The sequence below is a fragment of the Polistes dominula genome, unplaced genomic scaffold, assembly GCF_049000335.1.
Source record: "Polistes dominula isolate Pdom_NZ unplaced genomic scaffold, Pdom_raw_medaka contig_29, whole genome shotgun sequence".
Lineage (NCBI taxonomy): Eukaryota > Metazoa > Arthropoda > Insecta > Hymenoptera > Vespidae > Polistes > Polistes dominula.
In genome coordinates, this window is record NW_028300865.1 from 430438 (window position 1) to 445929 (window position 15492).

At 37.0% G+C, this 15492-nt stretch overlaps 1 protein-coding gene across 2 annotated transcripts in view; it reads right to left on the reverse strand.

The window, feature by feature from the left end:
* Positions 1-15492, reverse strand: part of tei (irregular chiasm C-roughest protein teiresias) — a 220473-nt gene that overhangs the window by 103400 nt on the left and 101581 nt on the right. For both annotated transcript variants that reach the window (XM_015324688.2, XM_015324687.2), the window contains 2 exons: positions 789-1176; positions 374-615 (listed from right to left, as the gene is read on the reverse strand). In XM_015324688.2, coding sequence (XP_015180174.1) covers positions 374-615; positions 789-1176 — 630 coding nt within the window. The remainder of the gene's footprint in view (positions 1-373; positions 616-788; positions 1177-15492) is intronic.

The following is a 15492-nucleotide window of genomic DNA, read 5'->3' on the forward strand; positions in this document are numbered from 1 at the left end:
TAATTATTAACTGTGGATAATATATTAGAAAGACCGAAATGTAATCGAAATTTTTCTTTGCTGTCAAAAAACATTTATTTATTCAAGAAATTGTATATTTTGTCAATCATTTTCTAACACTTTTTGCCATACTTTGTTTAATTCCCTTTTTAAAAAGTCCTATCAATTTTTCATTGACACAAACTAAATGTGAGTGTACTCATTTTGACTGTAAATAATAGATAGAAGAGAAAAATCATTTCTGCGATTATTAATTCGAAAAATATTCGTTTAGATTAAACATGCGTTTAGATTAACCTACTAACCTATGATAACTGTAATCGTAAATGAGTTGAGATAAAAGAAAATGAATTTAAATTAGAATAAAACTCACCGAGAACGACAAGCTTGACCGGTCTCCCAGAAAGAAATTTTCCTCGATCGTACTCGAACGTGCATCCCCACGTTCCATCATCCTCCAATCTGACGTTATCTATGTGTAAAGCATCGGTAGTAGAATCACTGATGTATCTATGACCAGTTCCGCTCATTTCCGTTCTCGTGTCTATCGTGAGCATGTCCACCGGATTTCCTTCGTGAAGCCAAGCAGCTGGATTCCCATGTATTCTGTAACTTCTAAAAAAAAAAAAAAAAAAAAAAAAACACGTGCGAAACGTGATATTTCACAATGGGAATTTTCCAATAATACTCACGTGCAAGTAATAATTTAAAAATTCAACAGAAAATTTGAACGCGCGAGTCATCGAAGAAAATGAAAATGATAATGAAAAAACGTAAAAGAATTTTACCTTGATCCTGACAAAAGGAGCCTAGAATAATTCCCTTCGAGTTCGCAAGGCAATATAACCTTGGTATGTGGTTTGACGACGAGTTCCAAGGGTGGTCTAGTCGAGATGGTACTCTCGTCTAAGGAGGTGGACACACCGCTTGAAGAAAATGAAAACGTAGGATTGTTCGTCGTCGAGGAACTAACCGACCATGCCTCTTCTTCCGGAGCCAATAGTGCTGCAGGTTGCACAACGTCTTCTCCGAATGATATCAATGTAGACGACGATGTCGTCGTACTTTTCGTTGTACTAGTCGTCGTTGTAGTTGACGTTGTAGTCCTTCGTGCTCGTCGACCACTTTCCTGTCTTCCACCGCGAAACGCGTAAACAATTGCACCGTTTCCAGAACCTTTAAAACAAAACAAGACAACAAATTTGAACAAGTAATCTTAACATCATTTAATAAATAATAACAGTGACCCGTATCATCGTTCAAGTGCTTTTTATAAAAGAAACATTTGTGATAGTAGGGAAATTATGATGTCATTGATTAAAAGAACCAAGAATGAAAGATATATATATATATATATATAGAGGATGGTAGAATGAAAACGAGCGAGAAGAGGTTCATTATAATTCGTGATCACACCACGAGCTTAATCGTAGTACTCCTATTTCCTTCCGGGCTCGTCTATTGTGCGGTCCATCGTGTTACCGCTTTTCAGGACGTACCAGCGAACTAAATTAGACCGCGAACGTCGTCGTTCCTCTTCTACCTCTCCCCCCCCCCTCTCTCTCTCTCTCTCTCTCGTTCTTCTATCTGCTGGCATCCACCGGTAAATATTCTAAAGACTGGGACTTGATCGAGTTAGCAGGAGCCCGGAGAATTCGATAAAGCTACGACAAGAACGGCGAGACGACGCTTCTCTCCTATCCGGCATGCCACTCTCGGCATCTCCTTCCTTCTCACCCTTCTTTCCCCCTACTCTTAAAGCTACCTATCGTGCTTGGTCGACCGAGAGACTTCTCGAGGAAAACTAATTATTGTACCGATGAACGGCGAATAGCTGTAACTACCTAACACAACTAAGACCCACTGTCTTCTTCCTTTTCCTTTTTTTTCTTTTTTTTTTTTCTTTCCCCTTACAACTTTTTCCCTTTTTCTTCTTCTTCTTCTTCATCTTCTCCTTCTTTCTTCTTCTACCTACCAAGCTACCCTTTTTCCTTTCGACCCAATTCTCTTCGACTTAGGAACACCGCAATTACCTCTACCCTTCCTTACTCACCCCTCATGCACCAGACAACGCACCAACGCGCTAACACGACGCTTTCTAAGACTGAAAAACTCTTTTTTCGTATTCCACGAAGAAGCAGCTTCCGCTGTAATCACCAAAACGAATTTCCTCGAGCTTTCTTCCCTAAGAAGAAAGAAACCCGTGCGAACAATTTGCGATAACTTTCCGTGAAATCGCTGAGATTTTGATTTCTTGCTTCTACTTTTTAACGTAGATAAATCTAAAAGAATAATTAATGGAATTTTAAACGATAAAAGGTTATTACATATTAAATATGTAACTGTATATTTATACAATATTAGTAAGTACGTCATGTTTCTCGAAACAATCATTATAATTTAATATTATTTCATTTCATTTATTTAAAATACGTCAAAGTAAGTTATACTTATATAAAGCTTTCTTCTATAAAAAAAAAAATTTCGATGGAACGACTTGGTTAATTCGTTTTACTTTCAAATAACGAGATTCCATACCGACCTATAAAAGTTCTATCGAATCGTAACTACTTTCCGTTAGATTGCATCGAACTTCGATTGATTCTCGTTGTATGTACGACTTCGTGCTTTCGTACAAAAGGAAAATCTCCCTAGCGGAATAAATAAAATATATACATATATATATATATATATTTTATTCGAAGCAATATAAAAGCAGGAGGAAAATGGGTAATGTTGCTGGTACCGGAGCTTTCGTTGACACGATGAACGCGGAAATTCGAGTGGATCGATGCGACGCATCTCGAAGAACAAAGACGCGAAAAAAGAAAAAAGAGATAGGAGAGAGAAAAAAATAAATCGTAAAAGAAAAGGTCGAATATAATACGATAACGATACCATGGTATCGCCCACTAGTGAACAGTCAACCTTCATCAATGTTCTAGGTGATATTCTGGCTCGGTTATACAGACCCATCGAGTAGATGTTGTTCGACGTTGATGCATGCATTATTCAAGCGATGTATCCATTCATTATTCATGTCATGATCAATGGATGTCAACAGATTGCGATCTGTACCTGGATAGATCGATGTGACAGAAAGCGAAAGCAAGAGCCGATTGAATGAGTTCAAGGATGTTGGTAAAAATGAAAACACGAAGTACATTTGTTCTACGTGCATATTCTATGTGATATATATATATATATATGTATATGTGTGTGTGTGTGTATATTCACAGAGAGTAAAGATCGAAAATTTTCATCATCGAGCTATCACTACCTATGATAGGGTTGAGCTTGTTTCGATTCAACCTTCATTACTTTCCATTATTATTATTAGACGAATGTGAGGAGGGGTTTTTGGCATCATCTAGCGTTGTTAGTAAAATAATACGAACTTAACGAAGCAACCCTGCTAATTACGGAATCACATAGGGAACCTTTCACGCATGGAGCTATACAAATTTTTGTTCAACGCGTACCAACATAATTGTCTGTCAAAATTTAAATGTAAAAAGAAAGAGAGAGAGAGAGAGAGAGCGAGAGAAACTGTAATAATTTGAAAGAAATAAATTCGCCAGGAAATACGAGTTTGTTAGTCATACTTGTGTAAAAAAAAAAAAAAAAAAGAAATGCGCCAACTTTTCAACATTTCCTTTTCATCTAACTTTATTACTAATTGTAAGTTGAAATAATAAGTGAGAAAAATTTGAAACTAGAAAATATCTAAAAAAGGATCTTCTTAAAAGGTAAGAAAAATTTGCAATTCTTCTCCCGTTGTATTCGTTTAGGATCGCCAATAACGATCGTGAATTCTCGTCTCGAAGACAACTTCTCAATTGTGAGTCCTAGCAACAGAGAAGAAATCCATCCGTACTCTGAATTCAAATCGAAGCAAAGTCGTGTTAGAGGGTCGAACGAAAAGTTTCATCGAATGGCTTTACCGAATATCATGGCAAAGATGAACTTTTTCAAAAATGTAAAAAGAAAGAAATAAAGATGAAGAAAAGAGAAAATATGCGACGATATTCTTGCTTCGTACACACGTATAAAGCGATAAAGATCAGAGGATCGTGTTGTACCAGAGCGTGGTTACGAAGAAAGAAGAGGGCAAAGAAAGAAAGAAAGAAAGAAAGAAAAAAAATAAGAAAAAAGGAAAAAGTAAATAAACAGGAAAAAGGGAAGAAAAGTCAGAAGGAGAAGAGGGGGTTGAAGATGTCTGATGTATATCGTCGAGGGAACTTATCTCTGTCGCAAAATTCGTAGCACGAACGTCTTTGATGGCAATAGGAGTGATTCTCATCTAACCTATACCTTTTCCTAGGTTCTCTGCTTGTCCTATTTTCCCTCATCTTCGCTGGTTCGCTTTTGCCTTGTCCTTCCACACGACGACACTGTCTTTCTCTCTTTCTCTCTCTCACAAACGATTCTCTAATCCCCCTAGTTCTCTCTCTCTCTCTCTCTCTCTCTCACTCCATCCTATCTTTTACTACTATCCTTAACTTAGTGTCATCCTGTACTAAGCCCAATGTAATACCCTTTGGTATCTAGAACGGTTAGGAAGCACCTTTGGTTCCTTGCTCCAATCAAAGCGATGCTCATCGTTAAGCCGTATCGACGACCTATATCGCTGTGACAAAGGAGTCCTACGGCGAAATCAGGGGGAAAAGGGAGGAAGGTAGTTTCTTGCGCGTAACAACAGATTCGATATAGGGGGTAAACGGGAGCAGGTGCAGGTAAGCAGAAATCGTTAGAATCGATATAAACGATAACGATAATGGTTGTAGAGCGCGAACATCCGGAACAATCGCATATCCATTTGTTTTTAAACGTTTTGGGAAGCAGATATTATAAAAATATATCAAATTGCACGATTAGCTTTTTTTTTATCTCTCTCTCACTCTCTCTCTCTCTCTCTTTATATCTTGGTGATTTTCGTTTTTCTATTGGTTGGGTTTTTTCGTTCATCAACGATCGAACCGGTCGACGATGTTTTTCCTCTCGGTGTTCCTTCCGCTCGAGAAATAGGAAAAAGTACTTGCAACATACCTCTCTCTCTCTCTCTCTCTCACTCTTCTTGGTCTACTGTACGCTCGGCAAAATGCTACTGGAGGTAAACGCATTTTTTTTTTACAGTCCAGTAATAACGCTCCGTTACGGGTCGCAAAAAAAAAGTAAAAGTATTACTAAGTATTACTCTTTTACTTTTTAATAATCATAAAAACATTACGCCTGTAGGAATGCAACCCGCCAGACTCGCTTTGAAAATGCTGCATGCCAATGCCATCTATTGGGACGGAATTTATGTTTTTTTGCGCGAAAGATAGGTAACCCATAATACATGCGTGTATAAACAGTTTGGTCTGGAAGGTTGCATTCCAACAGACGCAAATTTTTATATTTTTATATAATTATTAAATATTAATTAAATAATTACAGATCTGTACAGATGTTCTTTTTTCTATGTACACAAAATAAAATAAAATTACCATTCGAAAAGCAAAGTTGGTAATTAGAAACTCGAAAATAATGATTGTATCCTACACTTACGCACATTACAAGCAATAACACTTTAGGTGAAATTTAGAAAGATTGTTCGAAGAAATTTCTTTTTTTTTTCTTTTCTTTTTTTTTCCTATCGTACGTGTCTAAAGTTATAAAATAAAATACAATTTCAGTGTAATAATCGAGAAATTCGAGCACGTGCACGATCTCTTGGTAACGCGTCGCACGTAATCGTTATCCGAAACTACTCCCCATTCTAATTTCAATTGCCCCCGATCTTTGATATCAATTAACGTGGCACGCGTTTACCCTTTCTCTCTCTCTTTCCTTTAATAATAATAATAATAAGGATTTTAAATGAAGAAAGAAATTTTAATAATCGCCGAAATGGCTGTAGCTCTCATGCTTCGTCGGTTTCATTTTCTTCTCCTGCTTAATATCACGTCACGTTGTTCCCTTAATCACGATTAGATCGTACTTTACCTAAATATCACAAAAATAAAATCACGAAAAGTTCAGAGTTTCAGCAAATACCCTAAAAAAAAAATCATTTCGAATTGGGGTGATTCTTTGAGAAGGGTTAAGCAGTGAAATGAATAATTAAATAACATAAAACCATCGGAGGATGAGCTTTTGACGGTATCAAGGAGGATCGTCCACCTTCTCACAACGCAGAGCTCCATTAGCGAGTACCACTGTCCATTCGGTTAGCGGATTTGGCTGGATTCTAATCTAACCGCAGAGCATGCCTTCTAATATAGATAGGCTTTGATTAATTCCGCGGTAACACCAAAACGCGTGCGTGTATACGCGTATTCTCTCGGTTGTGAGAGAGAATGCGATCAAAGTAAGTAAAGGTAAAAAGTTCTATGACTTTTTTTTCCCAAAGTTATAGGTGTAAATAACTTTTTGATAGAATTACATACAACAGAGAGTTAAATAAAAAGTAAAAAAAGAAAAAAAAAAAAAAAAGAAAACGATAAACGATTTGGTCAGTAACTCGTCGTTGTCATCTCGTGTCGAAATCAAAGGGGGAATTATAGATATGGTTCGACGAACTATGCAAATTAAATTGAAGGGAGGGAAAGGTACTCGAATGCAGACAGCGCGCGTGTCCTAGAGAAACGAATAAGAATCGTTCTTTCTCCGTCTGGATCGTTTGCTCACTCGCGCGATCGAGTACTCTCTTGCCGCCGGCTGGTGCTTGCCAAGAGAGAGAGAAAGAGAGAGAGAGAGAGAGAGAGAGAATAGTCCAGGCTACGGATTAGAGAGTTATTGACTGCAAACACACACCGGTCCTCCGGTGCAACTGGTTCTCTACTCTCTTTCCTCGATACGGATATTACTCGAGGTAGATCGATAAGGTCACTACTACTACCACTACTACCACTGGCCTGAGATTCAAGTATTCGGATAAAACGAGAAAACATGGCAAAAGGTCCTACCTTTCGATTACTTCTTTCTCTCTTGCTGTTTGTAAAATTGGAAGAGGTGACCGTCCCAAAAAGTCAACTAGATAAAAAGAGAGAGAGAGAGAGAGATTTTATCCCTTTCGAAATGATCGTTTATTTTTCCCCTGTGACGGTAACGAGAAGGATTTTTTGATGTTCGCTCGAGCCGAAAGGATCTCGTTTTTCTTTCTACTTCTTTGCAACGGCTTTTGCTTAGAAGATATAACAGCAGGGGGTGGGAGGGGGCGGGGAGGGAGGCGGAGAGAGGGAGAACCTTGCTTACACTGTCCACGGATTTTCCACGAGGTTTACTCTAACGCGTTCCTTCTTTCTAGGATTTTCTAAATAAACCTGTCTCTTTCGTATACAACTAAAGTAACCATTTTTATGTGTCTTTCAAAACATACGATATTCTCTTCTTCTTTACATAGCTAGAATATTGTCCTGGAATGTGCATATATATGAAGAACGCAACCCTCTCTCTTACGTATATTTTATTCTTAATAACGTTCTTTTGTAGATATATATATAAATATATATAGCAGTATTATTCGCGTGTATCTTTTTATTTTTTAGTAATTAACATGTGATTTACGTGTGATTTTTTTTTTATACAGGTAGTAGTAACGCGATTTTCGTGAATTTTGTTGAGGTTTTTTTTTTTTGTCAGACTGAAAACGAACTTTTCTCAAGGTTCGTGTCTCGCGGAAAAGAATTCCGTTGGAATTTTGAAAAACACGAAGCTTTCCTTTCGTCACGTATCCACCATACATATATATATTATTCTCTAGGGTATTGTACGTGTGGTAAGAGTCAAGAGACGAGAAAGGATATCGTGCGTCCTGTTGGCTGGCCATACGCCACATCCAAAAGAACCAACCAGAAAGAAATCTCGCAAACCAGTTTCTCTACCACCCCTATGTTCAATATATAGATTCGATATATAGGTTCGATATATAGGTTCGATATATGTAGGCTCAACGTTCGAGACCGAGATATTGAGTGATTGATACACTTGCCAAACAGAGCTTACAACTTTTCTGAAGCTTCGCCAAAACCGGAATCCGGATGCTCGTTGCACCGAGTCCAGAGTGTAGTCCATGCCAAACCGGAAATGACCTCATGCCTTTATGAAAGAGAGATTGTCTATTCGATCTATTTCCATTCTATCTAATTGTTATCGTTACTTTCGATCGTTTTACATAATCGAAACACCGACTTCCGAAACTCTTTGCCAAATCAAAAATACGGACTTGACAATTTTCTCGCCAAAGGGATTTTTTTTATTTTTAAGGTCTTTTTATTATTATTATTATTATTATTATTATTATTATTATTATTAATCCCTTGAATTATTTGAACATTTTTATGCGTATATAATGGATTTAATTTGTTGCTGTATGGATTAATATGTAAAGATTAATACATTTTATTTGGAATATATTTATATTGGTGATACAAATATAGGTTTGCAACAACATTTCAATTACAAAATATAAATATTTATATGTTTTATATATTTTATATATTTATATAAGCTTCTTAAATTCAGATGTATCCAAAGGATTAATATAAAAACATGCATTGACTAAATTGATTCTGTTCGTCTGGTTTATGAGTTAAGATCTTTTACTTAAATAAAATCTATTTAACGTGTTAAATACACCATCACCTCTAGTTATTGCATATTTATTTATCCTTCAGAAACGATTAAACTTATCGTTTCAATTACGACGAGTAGTTATTGCATTTTGAATTCTCGATAATCCAAAGATTATCATTTTCATTGCCTAAGACGATTCGTTAAGTTTCAAAGTTACAAACGAAATAATTGAAAAGACTTTATTAAGAAAGATTTGGATTAGCAGATTTTATAATTTATTTATGATCGATTTATGGTTACTCGTACCACCGGCAGTGGATATTTGATAGAAACGAAAGATTAATTAAAATGTCTAATGAATGTAATGAGAACATTGTTTTCTACTTAAGATCACGGCTTGTGCTCATCTCGGAACATCGTAATTCCTTCTTGGATAAAGGGAAACTTTGCTTTACGTTCCGAAACGGCATCTGCCGCTCTGATCCAACGAATACTTTTGCTTGTAAGCGTCCATCATAATGAATAAATAATATCGAGCCCTTAATTATTCTTTTTCACTCTCTCTCTCTCTCTCTCTTTTACCGTTCGTTTCAAAAAAAAAAAATAAAAAAATAAAACGAAGTAGTCGAGCAGTCGTCAGTCGGTAGCAAAAACGAATTCCTGTCGTTCGAAAACGAGTTCCATCGAAATAGTCGAGCTTTCCTTCAGTCTTTTTTAGAGAGTACTAAATCACTGCTACCACGAGTGACGTTATTAATGAAGCGCTAATGGAAAGAGCCACGAGTGTTTCACGTTCGTATTCGACCACTCATCCCTCGGTACTTAACCGTAATTGTTATCGTACTCGAACCCTGTCTTTCCTACTCTAATCGCGATGCACGAGAGATCGATTATTTTTATTTTTTTGTCTGCACATACAAAAGAGTGCTGTCGGTGGTGTTACGTATCGATCGAATTTATTAACTTCGGCCTGTTCTTCTTTATCATAAAATACTTTCTAAGATTCGTGTGGTGTGAAGAAGAGATTAGGTCCAGCGAACAATTTCCCTTTTTCACCACGAATTGGAATGAAAAGACGGAAAGAACGAGAGCAAACAATAAGAAAGCGTGAATCGTTTAACGCGAGTTCCATTTACCTTGACGAAAAAATTCCTTTCGGGGAAGCATTTCGCGAATTTACGAGCATTCGGTAGTAGAGAGGCCCTTAAGGAAATGCAGAGGGTACATAAAACGACGACGCGGGTTTTCCACGTCGGAGATACTTTTATCGTTTAAACATTTAACGCGGGCCGAGAGAATTGCCTTGGCCGTGAGCGAAAAAGAAAAGAAGCTTCAGCTACCCGTTGAAAGAACGGGAGAGGAAGGAGGGTTTGCGAAAAAGGGAGAAAAACACGTAGATAGGAAGAATAAAAGAGAAAGAAAGAGGACAGTCATTGCTCGTATCCTTCTCTCTTCCATTCACCAAGCCCTTTTTTCCTCTTTACTTGCAGTAAGGAGGGTAATACCGTCGCGTGGTCGTCGTAAAAACGAGAGAATAAAGAATTCGCGCTCGCTTACCGTGGCTAATAGAATTACCGCGAAAGAGGAACGGACGCGCCTATAGTCGTCGCAGACGTTCGTTCGCGCGCGCGCGCGTTATCATGGTAGCGATGGTGTTGGTAGCGATGGTGTTGGTAGCGATGGTGCTGGTAGCGATGGTGCTGGTGCGTGGCCGATCGTGATAGTCGCTCGGCTCTTCTCTTCTATACGATTATTTTATACCCTTTACGAGATAAAACCATTTTCCTTTTCTTTCATTCTACATCTTTTCCAAACGGAAGAACATTTCTTTCCATTTCTCTCGATATTGACGAGCTTATAACTTTTCTTTATTCTTTTCGAGTTTCTTTCATTCCTATTTCTTTATTTGTTTTATCTCTCAATACGTTAGAAGGAAATTTTTGAATAAGGTCAACACGCCGTTTAATATCCTCTTCTTTTTATTCCCCTTTATTACCTATTACCTACCCGTTTTCTAAGAAATTTCTCGAAGCATCTTTTAAATGAAACTTTAACCTTTTCATCGAAATGAAAACGCTATAGAAATATATATATATTCTCCTTTGAGCTGTGCTACGATTTCTCGATGAGAAGGAGCTTTCGATGGACGATGGCGAATTTTGTGTTGTTACCGCAACATCGCGGTTAGATACATATACACCTGTATATACTTTATCACACATGTACGTGCATACGTATATAGATGGATTCCTCTTTGGAAGGAACATTTTCACATCAACGTCGGTAAAGTTCTTCTTTCCGTTAGCTTCGAACAAGTTGGCTGCGTCAGGTGCACCTGCACCATGCTCTGCACCTTTACCCTCTACTTTCGATTATGTATATAGGAGTTTACGGATGATCGAGGAATCGAAAATATCCTTACTTATCCTGCCAGTTATAAACTTTCTTTGTTCTTTAAAGTAACTAGTTAATTATCCTAACTACTTCATGGGTATACAAGAAGCGTGTTTCTAAAGATTTTGACAAATATTCGATAACTATCGTCAATCGATTTTCATTCGGCTGATGTTAGATATTTCGTAAATTGTTCTAGGGGGAGTAAGTCAGAGTCAGAGTTAGTCAGTTAGTTTATGTTGATTCTATAGTTTGTTGACTTCACTAATTAATAAATGAAGTTACCTTTTTCGAAATAGTTTTTTCAATTTCATTTCTGAAAAACCTGATGTGTCCGCAATTAAGCGACTTTTCCTTATAAGTGGACGGATATTTAGATTTCTTTCTAAATGAGAGTATAACTGGTTCGTTTGGTTGGTACGCGATTTAGCTATGCCATTAACGCGCCATCCAAGTTTTCATCCACGATAACTATCCACGATAACCATCCACGTCCATCCTCGCGTATCGAGCGTCCATTAATTACCGCCGGAGGAAGAACGTCTGCTAGCGACGCACTTCGTCATTATTCAACGAAACTTCCGAAGCTAAAAAAAAATACTTAAAAAAAAAAAAAAAAAAAAAACAAGGAAAAAAATATACCTACCAACCAAAAAATAAGAAAGAAAGAAATAAAGAAAGTACTGGCCACTTGGTAATAAAAAGTTTCGTCGCTTTTCCATTCCCTGTTGTGATGCTCATAAATATAAACGGCTGTAAAAGAAAATGATAGCGAGTGAAAAGAATCCCTTTCGATCTTTCAAAAATATGTGCCCTTTTAAATTCCTTTCGGAACACTGATGAAATCCCGATTAGATTTATGTTTCACATTGAATATTTTTTCTATCTTTTATATTTTCAAATTATTTTTTCTACAATGACGATGATCATGATAATAATGATTAATAAATTTGAGATAATAATCGATGACATTCATTTTTCAATACTTTCATATAATAATTTCTAGACGATTTTGTTCTCCGTTCATTTCTCTTGTTCACACATGTGCTATTATCCAACACGAGAATTCAGCACTACCATGAGTACGAGTATGGGTCTCGCTATCTTGCTTACCACCGACCGTTCCATTGTTCGTACCATTTTCACGCTTGAAAGGTGAGGACGAACGACACGACGAGGACGAGAACAAGGACGAGGACGAGGACGAGGACAAGGACGAGGACGATACCAAAGACGGGTTGGCAAGTTCGAACGAGGAACTTCGCTAGCATATCCGTGCTACCGGCCCCACCTTCCGGCCACAGAAACCATCGTCGAAACGTCCAAGGTAAACCGCCAACCAAAATCCGTAAGACTAGCCCGAAAACGACGATTTCCCTTCTGTCAGCAAGAACTCGTGTTCGACTATCGGCAAAGACATTTTCACCTTTTTTTTTTTATCTTTCAAATGAATCATTTTAATGATCGACAGACACACCCCTTAATTGAATCGAGTATCAATCAAAGATTTATTATCGAATTTTTCTAAGATAAAATATCGGTAAGAAAGAAAGGTATCTTAGATGATGTATCGCGAAAAAATGGAGGATACAGATACGTGCCGTTTGTCTCAACGTTGTACCTAGTCCTAGTCTTAGTAAGTAAAAGAACGAGGAACAATGGGTGGTCTTTTCGCAAAGCTTGCCTCCTTCTTTCTCCGATCCTCTCTGGCAGCTCGTGAAGAAGAAACCGGGGGTTCACTCTTTTCGTGAGCGAACGAGCGCGACGTACAGAAAGAGAGAGAGAGAGAGAGCCATTTTTAGGTCGCTTTCATTTGACACTGCTATCCGTCTTCGCTGGTGGAAATAAACCGGCGACTACCTTCCACGCGAGTAGCATCGGCAATGGCTCCACCTCGTTTCCGCTCTTTCCATTCTTCCCGAATAATCCGTTCTCACTCTTCTAGACACCTATAGGTCTACTGTTCAATGTCTCTACGTGTACACTACTAGTCAAAATTATTTCACTAACTTATTATACAATTTCTTATGGTATTAGTATCGATTGTATAATTTTGTCTTATTTCATAAAAGATTTACAAAAGTTGTAATTTAGGAAGGTTGAGAGTTAGTTATTTCGATGGAAGCTAAGGTATAAATATTTGAACAGCAATCTATAAGTTTTGTGTCCATCTTATTGGAAGTTTTTTAATAGAACCAATTTATTTGAGTAATTTAGCGTGGAAAAAATAAATCACCCTGGCTATTTATTGTCTTCATTTATTCAGAAAATTCGTGATTTCGTACACTTGATAAAATAATTTTGAACGGTAGTGTATATATTTTTATATATAATATATCTAGCTCGAACACTTATAAAGATTTAGATATATAGAGAAATATATATATAGCACGTATATGTAGCCATTTTGAAGGGACTGACAAAGAGGCGATAGTAAATCCTGAATATAACGTAATAGTCCTAAAGAAGGAACGTACGAACCAAGCGTAAAATGAGATCCGTCTCGCTCTTGTACGCTTCTTCTCGCGGACAGTGAAGAATTATCGGGCTCTGGGTATATATATATACCAAAAGAAAAGTAAACGATTCTCGCGTTGGTATCACACCTCTACTTATCCAACTCGTCGTCGTCGTCACGATATTCGATCGTGGTGTAAAAAAATGTTAAAAAGAACATCTTAAAGTGGACAAGTTTCCGGTCACGCGAAGACATGTCAACGATATCGATCATCATCTCGCTAGACATACTTTTTTCCACCTCTTCGTTTCTTCATCGTAGTTAATATTTTCTAAATCGATCGAGTAAGCTATTAAAATACTTTACTGAAAAAAAAAAAATGAAAAAAAGGTATTGAGAGATGTCGATGGAACGTCAAAATTTATTACATTTTCATTATTATTCGTTGACACGACACTTTCTTCAAAAATAATTTTGATCTACTGAAAATATATTATATCAAATTAGTATAAAATAGATATATTGATCGTACGAAAAAAAAAAAGAGATAGAAATAAATATCATTAATTAATACTTCAAATAAATAACATTATTTATAATATTAGATACAGAGATGGGATCTCCATGAGAATTAATTTATCTTTTATTATATTTTTACCTCTTATATCATTCCCGTTATCGATATAATTAAAATAAATCAAGAAACGCTTTATTTGTCTCAAATATGATAAACAAATCACACATACACACACACACACACACACACAACAATTAAACTGAAAAGAGAAAAATCAAAGATGAGTAGGAGAGTTGGTATCGTAACTCGACTTTGGTTTATTTATCAGCAAAAGCCAGTAATTAATAGAACGCGATTCATCATGTAAAACTGGTACATCGAGCAATTTCGTAGATCTTCCGGGCAACGGCAGTTACTACTACCGCTAACAATTCAACGATACCACCACCATGTTCCCCCTCGTCCCTTTTGCCAGGCCGCTATCGAATAAAATGAATGACATGAAACAGAGCTACGAGACTGCGGACGGTATTTAGCGTTTTCCGATATACGAACTCGTTGGTCCGACGTTGTTATTACTCCGGGTCCGAGTCCCAACGCTTTTGTTTTCCCTCTTAAAAATTATTGCGGCTCTTTGGCGATTTTCATTCGCGAATCAGATTCGTTTTTCGCCGCTCGAATGCATTCGAGTAAGCGACCAGAGAGAGAGAGAGAGAGAGAGAGAGAGAGAGAGAGAGAACATGGCCATTCTTCTACGAGCAATAATTCCTACACCATTCTCCCCTCACCCCACCAACATTTCTCTTTTCCGCGATAGTGGCTTTAATAATGTTGTCTTCTCGATTAACGATCGCCATTACCTCAATAGATGTTCTTTTCTCGAACCGAACGAACCAACTTCTCTCGTAGATTCATTGATCCTACCAGTTTCTACAAGCGAAACGAACAAAGAGGGATATTTTCCGATCGTTTAAATCTATAAAAAAAAAAAAAAAAAAAAAACAATAAAAAAACAGACAATCTACGAAATAACACAAGTCATTCTACTTAGTACAATACTCAATATACAGGGTAGTCGATATAATAACGAGTCATTCTTATATATTATCTATATTGAGAGAGTACAGTACAGTGTTCGAGTAACCTTTAAACCTTTGACGGCCACGTCGAAATCTGACAAAAATGTTGAAATAAATGTCTATTGTTGTTTAAAAAAACCAGGTATATAAAAATTCTTTTATTCAATGTTATTGATATTCCTCTCCGAATATTGCGCATCATAAAATCATATAAAAAAATGATTGAATAAAATGAAAATGACTCGTGTGTTCTATGTTCCTCTTGTTATTCTTAATAAAAACTATAATTCGTTGAAATATAATTATAGTAATATTGATGAAAATGAAGACGAAGCTTAAAAGTTTATTTTTGTAAGATCAGCGGTTAAATTTGTTGAACGCTTTGGAGGGCGTGTAAACACGAATGAACGAACGGTTCAAAGTACGCGCCGAGAACCGCTCGATGAGCACAAGTTGGAAACTCATCCTTAAGCCACCTATCCATC